The sequence below is a fragment of the Rhagoletis pomonella genome, unplaced genomic scaffold, assembly GCF_013731165.1.
Source record: "Rhagoletis pomonella isolate Grant_MI unplaced genomic scaffold, Rhpom_1.0 Rhpom_scaffold_00003, whole genome shotgun sequence".
In the NCBI taxonomy this organism is placed as follows: Eukaryota; Metazoa; Arthropoda; class Insecta; order Diptera; family Tephritidae; genus Rhagoletis; species Rhagoletis pomonella.
This window is the reverse complement of record NW_023458557.1, coordinates 40,283,042-40,292,381: the sequence shown is the minus strand read 5'-3', so window position 1 is coordinate 40,292,381 and position 9,340 is coordinate 40,283,042. Positions and strand designations below refer to the sequence as shown.

Sequence of the window (9,340 nt, the reverse complement as noted above, 5' to 3'; positions counted from 1 at the left end):
TAGTGGGTAAGAAAAGTGTGCATTAAAAAATAACGAAATGGCAAGTAACTCAAAGTCTGTAACTTTACATTTCAGAATTTTCAAAATTTTCGGTTTATCGCGTATAGGTTTTGAAGCATTTAATTTTAAGAACTTTTTAAGTATGTATTGTATTCTACAAACAATTACGAATAATTTGATCCTTTAGCAAGAGGTGTGCTTTCAGAATAAACAAACTTTTAAGATAAAATATTCTGCGATCTTGAGCGTAATTTTTATTCCAAAAACACTTTAATTGAAGGCACATTTGGAAAATACGACGAAACGATCTAAATCGTTCTATAACTGCTAGTCTTTATAAAATTACATATACCTGTAAAATGCTTCAAAAAATTTGTCTCTAGAAGGGTGTAAAAACCCTGATTTACTACTTTTAATGATGCTCCTTCTTTTAGTCAGAATATTTCGAGAATGGTATCAAAGCAACTGTTTTTCGACAAATGTTCTTATAGTTGCTCTTACTTAACTGGAGCCTTCTAAATTCAATGGCGTCCTCAGTTTCACCCTATTGGCTCCACTTTTCGAGATAGCGGTACTTGAAACTTTGCTTACATTTTAACTATTTTATAAAAAAAAGTCCCTGGGTTTTGAAGATATTTTACTAAAATTTTGCACATAACCGTTTTTTAATATTACCTTAACTATTCCATATCATCATCGAAATCGATCCACTAAAACATATAGCTCCCATACAACTGATTGATCAGAGACGTTGTTTTGCGTTATAACTCCTTCACTTAAACAGGTTAAAATTTAGTATACTTAGGTTCAATTTAACATATAGCACGCATACAATTTATTATTCAGATATGAAGTTAGAGTTATAGCGCAAAAACACATATCTGAGTAATCAGTTGTATTGGAGCTATATGTTAGTGTTAACCTATTTCGATAATTTTAAGGAATAATTAAGGTAATATTAAAAAACTGTTATGCGCAAAATTTGAGTAAAATAACTTCAAAACTGAGGGAGTTTTTTATAAAATAGTTAAAATTTAATCAAATTTTCAAGTACCGTTATCTCAAAAACCGGAGCCTATCTGATAAAACATGGCATGCCATTGAATTTAGAACATCCCAATTAAGTGAGTTCAACTTTCAAAATCTTTGCTCAAAGTTTACAACTTGAACAGCGTAATTTCAACCCAGCTTATTCTTTTGTTTTCTATTTCATGCTTATTTCTCGTCTAACTTTTGAAGCATTTGATGAAAATGAATTACACTTATATTAATCGATTTACTAAGAGATTACGAATAAAATGATATATAAAACATAGGTGTGCGCACAAATTTAAAAATTAAAATTTTTGTTTTGAAAGTGTACCTATTTTTTAGATTTGCCGATATATGTACATAAATCTCGCGATAGTTTACCTCAGGCGATACTGTTCGCTATACGGTACTGCAAATACATACAATAATACGTTCAGTTGGAAAAATTTTATAACTTTGTACATAATCAGTATTAAAGTGGTCAATATTTTGTTTGATTTCAACATTTTTCTTGGTCGTTAAATTTGTGTGGATAAAGCGGCTTGTGATAAATTCGGGTTATTGCCAACCAAATTAAAGGTCTTCAATAAAATTATTTTGGAAATTTGGCAAACTTATTGTGCCCCGTTGAATTAAAGGTTTATTACAAACCATTTTAAATATTAAACGATTTACTCGATTTTAACTTGAAACAAAAAGTATATTGCATACAGTTTTAAGTCACTAAAGGCTAAGATATATTGCATATCTCTCGTTGTTGGTTTATATCGTTTGATTAATTAACAATTCACAATGCCACTTACCAATGAAAATAGCGAAGCTGTAGCGCTTTCACTTGCTACATTAAAGCAATAGCGGTCTTCTTCCCGCAAAAATATTACTCGCATCAAATATTTGCTTGATGATACTACGACCGTATGGAACCCAATAGACCTTGAGTGCAGGCTAGATATTTTAAATTCGTATATTAAACAAATAATGGCCTATCAATCAGAAATCGAAAAGATAGATACGGAGGATGATAGGCGCGGTGAACTAGAAGATTTATGCGTTTCTGTAAAATCGAAATTACTCTCTTTACTTGGCCGAAATAGAAGTCGTGATAGTTCAGTTCTGGAAAACACAGTGTTGCAATTCCTCCAGCAAATCGTTTGCCCAATTTGAAGTTGCCGGTTTTCAATGGCAAGTATGCCGATTACAAAAACTTTATTGGCACTTTTACAAATTTAGTACATAACGAGCCCTCCCTCTAAAATATTGAAAAGTTTAATCACTTAATTAGTTGTTTATCGGGCGAAGCTCTGCACACAGTAAAAGCATTTCAAGTTACTGAAGGAAATTATACGAAAGCGTTAGAGAGGTTGGCTGAGCGATATGATATAAAATGCTTAATATTCTTTGACAGTATAGAGGAAATATTTAATATATCAAAAATTGTGAATCCGAATGCGCCCCTCCTCCGCAATGCCGTAGATACGATTTCGGCCATTTACGACTCGCTTCACACACTAGGCACCGAGTGTGATATAGCTAATGCACTTTTCATTCATTTAGCCATGTCTAAGGTTGATGTGCCAACAAGGGCAAGGTGGAACGATCAGTTAGATTACTCAAAACTGCCAACATGGAATGATTGCGCTAAAGTTCTCATAAGGCGTTGTCAATCACTAGAGGTTAATGAGCATAAGCCAGCTAAACCTTCGAATTTCAAGAATGGCAAACCTATAGAACGGCGTAATGAAAAAGCATAATTTAGCTTAACCGAAGCGAATGCCAATAAGTGTTCATATTGCAAAATAAAGGGACATTCAATCATAACTTGTAGTTCGTTTGCAAATATTGCAGTAGGAGAAAGATTTAATTTTGCTAAGAAAAACGCGCTTTGTATAAATTGTTTAAAAATGGGCCATAGCGTTTCTTCTTGCCGCTCCGCGCGCTGTCGGTTTTGCCAACGTCCACATAATTCGCTACTTCATAAATATGAGACAGCTTCATCTGCACAGAATGCTCCTTCCGCCACAAATAGACCTCAAGGTTCAGTAAGCGATGTTTCGGTCTCAGAAGAGGTTGTCATACTGGCAACGGCTCTAGTTAATATCAACAACCAATGCGGCGAATACATAGTTGACATTTGATTAGTGAAGAGACAGCGAAGAGGCTTAATTTGAAAAGAGAGCGCAAAGAACTGCAAATAGCTGGAGTTGGGCAAATTGAGGCCAATATTAAGGGCAAAGTTTCAACTTCCATAAAATCTCGCATTAATAATTATTAGGAATGTGGTGAGTTTTGGGTCATTAAATCAATTTCGGGCTATCAACCTAAAGAAAATATAGCCACTGTTGATTGGAATATTCCACCTAATGTGGAGTTAGCAGACCCACTTTTTCACAAACGCCAAAGAATTGACGTGTTACTTGGAGCAGGAATTTTCTTTAATTTATTATCAGTTGGTCAAATAAAACTAAATTCGGATTTGCTTACGTTGCAAAAGACAAAACTTGGATGGATTGTGTCAGGCAGATGCAACGCCAGCCCAAAATTGCAACGGGCGATATGTGATTTGACTGCAGTCACAGGCGAAGAAAATGTGCTGGACGATCAAGGCGTAGACGTGCTGCTACAAAGATTTTGGGAAATAGAGGAGGTTCCAAGTTGGGAGTCGAATTTAACGCCAGAACAATTGAGTTGCGAGTCGCATTTTAGAGAAAATTTAAAAATTCTGCCTAGTGGTCGTTTTGAAGTAAGACTGCCATTTAAAAAAGACCCATCAACCCTTGGTTTAACATTTGATATTGCCCGTAAAAGATTTTTATCACTTGAACGAAAATTATTAAGAACGCCAGATGTATACAATGGCTGCATTTCTTTATTCATACTGAACGTTTGGAATAAACTTTTTTGTTTACTTATTCTTTAGAACGTTCCTGATGATATGTCAACGTATATTTCAAACGCATTCTGTTTATTCCGGCTGTGAAATGGGATTATCCGGAATGTATAAAGAAACGCAGCCAATATGTACAATGATTTTATGCAAGAATATATTCAACTAGGCCACATGTCACAAATAAAGGACATAGACTTAAATTTTCCACATTATGTTATTCCACATCAGTGCGTATTAAGACCAGATGCTGAAACTACTAAACTGAGAGTAGTATTTGATGCGTCTTGTAAAAGTACGACACATGTTTCATTAAATGAACTTCTGATGGTTGGGCCAACTATACAGCCTGAATTATTCACCACATTATTACGCTTTCGTTGTCGAAAATGGGCTATAACCGCAGATATAACAAAAATGTACCGTCAAGTAGCTATTAGTGATGATGACAAAAAATTTCAATTAATTTTATATAGACATAGTCCCGATGAACCGATTCGAACGTATTGCCTAAATACAGTAACTTACGGAACAGCGCCTGCTCCATTTTTAGCGATTCGTTGTTTACAACACCTGAGTGACATGTTTGCAGATCAATATCCACTCGGTTGTAAGGTTATACGAGAAGAGTTTTACGCGGATGATATGTTATCTGGAGCCAATGATATTACGGAACTAAAGCAAATCCAAAAAGAAGTTGTCGAAATTTTAAACTCTGGAGGATTTAAACTAGCAAAGTGGCATTCCAATCATCCCAGTCTACTAGAAAAGGAGAATTATGAAAAAGCGTTGGAAGATGACGGAAATAGCACGATATACGCGCTTGGAGTTACGTGGTCGCCTTAGAAAGAAACGAAAAACTTCAAAATTGATCCAAAGTCGTTAAATATAAAAGCGACAAAAAGAAGTATCTTATCCCTAGCATTGTACATGTCAAAATTTTATTGCAGGAACTCTGGCTCTAAAAGTTGGATGGGATGAGTCACTTCCCCAAAATTTGAGCACTTCATGGCAAAATTTGGCACAGGTACACAAAATAGAAGTACCCCGATTTGTTAATATATTACCCACTGAGAAAGTTCAAATACATGGCTTCTGCGATGCTTCGCAACGAGCTTATGGTTGTTCTATATACGTTCGAAGCAAACAGAACAGTATTGTTACGTCACATCTATTGACAGCCAAATCCAAAGTGGCACCGTTGAAAACAAAAAGTCTTCCTCGATTGGAACTCTGTGCGGCGCTACTATTGACAAAACTGTGGAAAGTTGTTAAGCCGCTATTCAAAAACTCGTTTGAAAATATAACTTTTTGGTCCGACTCAGAAATAGTGCTCTATTGGTTAAAAAAGCACTCTTCAACTTTATTCACATTTGTCGCAAACAGAGTAGCGGAGATTCAAGAGAGCACAAGCGATGTAACTTGGAGACACGTTCCAACAAAGCAAAACCCAGCAGATTTGGCGTCTCGTGGTTGTACTATTGAGGAACTAACTCAGCCGTTATGGCTAGAAGGTCCTAGTTTCTTAAAACAGAAAAAGTTCATTGGCTAAAAAATACGAACTTTGAACCTCTAGTGAAAAATCCGCACTTGGAGCTAAAAACATTAAAAACGTTCTTATAAGTGGTGAAGTCGCAACATTACGCATCGTTTCTTACATATATAGACTAATGAAGCCTCTAAAAAATACTAAAAGTATTGAAATAACTACCGCTGAATACAACTGGTCATTTCTCAAAATTGTTGAGTCTGTTCAAAGAGTTGAATTCAGTGACGTCATTGCAAAATTACAAAATGACGAATTTCCGCCAGATAATATCCAAAATCTCAGTCCATTTATTCAGCCACATCACGAAGAAAATCGCAGTTTATCACTGCTGAGAGTTGGAGGCCGCTTAAAAAACTCAGAATTTCCTGAAGATACTAAATTTCCGCTATTGTTGTTAAAGTCTTCAAATTTCGTTTATAAATATGTTGAATACTTACATAGGTCGAATTGCCACGCGGGCCCAAAAGTACTAGTCGGATTAATGCGCCAGAAAATCTGGGTCATAAATGCTAGAGAATTAGCGCGAAAAGTAGTACACAACTGCATACTTTGTTTCAGATACAAGCCCAAATTAATGAACCAAATAATGGGTGATTTACCGCCAGACAGGTTGCGATCGGTTCGACCATTTCTTATTTGTGGAGTTGATTTCTTTGGTCCAGTTTATACAACACATAAAATAAGAGGCCGACCTCCTTATAAAAGCTACATTGCCATATTCGTGTGCTTTAATTCTAAAGCTGTACACATAGAATCTGTGTCTGATTTATCCACTAATGCATTTTTATCTGTCTTTAAAAGGTTCGTCGGTCGTCGGGGAGTTCCAGTGAGGATATATTGCGACAACGCCACCAACTTCGTGGGCGCCAACGCGAAATTGAAAGAGCAGAAAGAAAAAAAGTTCGGGGAAGGCAATCGCAAGGAAGTCGCAGCGTTCGCCGCAGAGCGAGGAGCCGAATTCGTTTTTATACCCCCGCGAGCACCTCATTTTGGCGGACTGTGGGAGGCAGCCGTCAAGAGCGCCAAACACCTAATGCTTCGCACAATAGGCGACACCGCCCTAACGTTCGAGGAGCTCTCCACCGTACTCGTCGGCGTGGAGGCAATTTTGAACTCTCGTCCAATCGCGGGATCAGACGATTCCAACGGCGGCGAAGCCATAACGCCCGCACATTTATTAATAGGCGATTCCCTAATGGCCGTTCCCGAGCCACAGCCAACAACTGGACATATTTAGATCGCTGGCAGCGAGTATCATACCTGAAGGGACGATTCTGGTCAGAATTCCAACGGGATTACATCCTGGGTCTTCAGACCAGAACGCGATGGGCCAAGCCGCAAGCCAACATCGAAATCGGCAACCTGCTCATAATACACGAAGAGAATTTGCCTCCCCAAAAGTGGCTCACTGGTCGAGTAATAGATATAAAAACTGGCGCCGACGGTAAGACATTAAAACAACGGCGGGCATTTATCGGCGTGCCATTCACAAGCTTTCGCTGCTCCCAAATAACTACTTGAAGACCGATGGTCATTCAACGGGGGCGGAATGTTGCAGCACAGTAGTGTTTATCTCTTTCTATGAAATTTAATTTGTTAATGGCTGAATTTCTTTATTCATTCTGAACATTTGGAATAAACTTTTTTGTTTACTTATTCTTTAGAACGTTCCTGATGATATGTTAACGTATATTTCAAACGTATTCTGTTTATTCCGGCTGTGAAATGGGATTATCCGGAATGTATAAAGAAACGCAGCCAATGAATTGTACTTCAATTGAATTTTTATCCACACTAAATATGTACATATGTACTTATGTATGTATATAAGTATTTATGCATGCTTATGCTTAAAGTTATTGAATTTGTATCAGTTGAATGTATTGTATCTAATTTCAGATGTACATCTTCGGTACATCCTTAAAGATAAATTGAATTACTATTTTAATGCAGCCCTGCGTGGCCTTCCAGTGCATGCATACATACGCACATACATACATATTATATGCATACTCAAACTTAGCTTGTAAGCCTAATTTATGTAAAATTTTAAATCAATATACTTTGTGACACCCACGCAGCAACATCTTTTTAATTTCGCTCGCTTAGTTTTGGTTTTAGTTTTGCCGCCCTGCATTTTTGACTTTGGTTTTTTCTTTTAGTTTTTGGCATAATTCTTCGTTTCGGTTTTTTGCGTAATTTTTGGGTGCAAACTAGCTACCCCAACAGTTTATAATTAAAAAAGGTAACATAACTGAGAAAGAATTAACAAATTTACTTAAAATTATTTCATTTCTGCTCTCTATTCCAACAACTTCGGCATTCACAGGAATAAATTTTGCATCACTTAAAAATCGTTTTTACTTTTTCTTCTAAATAAAATACTATATATTCATATCTGAAGTGTATATTTTTTCCAATTTTTTTGAAAAGGTACTATAAATATCTGAGAAAATGTTGGCAACCCTAGTCCTCAAACAATAATAAAAAAAAAATATTGCAAATTTTCATGGATATTTAAGGACAAAATATGTAAAGGACATTTTCCATAACCATAACGACGGTTATGCACCAAAAGACTTATTCGGTTATAAGTAGTTCTACAGAATTTTTTCTTTTATATGATACCCTACATTGCACTGAATCTTTAAATAATTTTTTGAAATAATCATATTTATTAAATTTCAAAGTCCTTTAAAAAAATCCTGACGTCAGAGAGAAAAACTAAGAACGCAGTTTTACTATACTTTACCCATAGTTTCGCGAATATATTCTTTTTTTGTGTGTAAAATTTACTGTCGCACGGTGTTTTCTTTGCTGATTTTAAATATGAGAACCTATACGCCAGTAAAAACGACACTTTTTCACAAACCATACTCTTTCACCACAAACATTTCTATGATGTAGATTGCTAAAAGTATAATGAGATTTATAATTGCTTCTGCATATTTGCAAAATATGATTACGGAAACTGGTTGACGTATCAACATGCCAATTGCTTTAATTGATCTGGCGGCACTGCTTGCCTTATCAGGTATTGAAAATCTGTTATGAAACTGCTTGTACTGGACTGGAAGTCACGGCGGGTCGACATGGTTGTAGCCCGGCTTTAGCTCGTCAGCCCTTGTCGTGGTTCATGCCGTTCCTTTCAGCCCACAGCCATAAACAAACAAAAAAAATCATGCCGGATAGAGGAAATGGAAACGAGAGACAACACTGCGGGAAAAAGGAAAGCGGTAGAAGGCCAGTCCTGTCAGGAGGGAGCCGTCCCACCCCATCTGTCTGTATAGCAAACAGCCGTGAACCCCACTTTGGCTCCAAAACATAGAAGTGGAGTTCCCTAGTCCTGACCTTATTTCGTCAGTCTATCAGTCCAGTTAAGTCCCTAGTTCGTCAGTTAGCCTAGGTCTAACATCCCCTTTTGCCTGCCAAGTCGCCACGAGGGCAACACCAACACCAAATGGCAGAAAACTCAGCACGCCATCTGGCCTAACTCTTGCTTCACCTATAAACAATGACAACGTGCATTCCTTTTTTTCTGAAATATATATATACAATCTTTATTCACTAAGTATACTACTTACTACCATAAAATCTACTTAAATTCAGATTATTTCTACTACTTAAACTATTAACTATTAACTTAGCTCTTTATTCTTACTACTACTCTGAAAACCTATTTACTCCATTTATTAATTTATTTATTTATAAATTTTTTTTTTTTGACTACCCTAATACAGCTTCTATCTTGTAATTTCAATATCTTTTCAAACGCGCAAGTAGATAAAATGGAAACAAGTAAGAATTATCGAAATCGGTAACATACATCAAAAAAAAAAAAAAAAAAAAGATTCCGACGAACTGATAACCTCCTC

General features: G+C 36.3%; 1 protein-coding gene across 1 annotated transcript; it reads left to right on the top strand.

Moving 5' to 3' along the window:
* The first annotated feature begins 4,048 nt into the window (after positions 1 to 4,048).
* On the top strand, positions 4,049 to 4,762 carry LOC118736226. The gene has a single exon (XM_036466313.1). The coding sequence runs from the start codon at positions 4,049 to 4,051 to the stop codon at positions 4,760 to 4,762; it is 714 nt and encodes a 237-aa protein (XP_036322206.1).
* Positions 4,763 to 9,340: the final 4,578 nt, after the last annotated feature.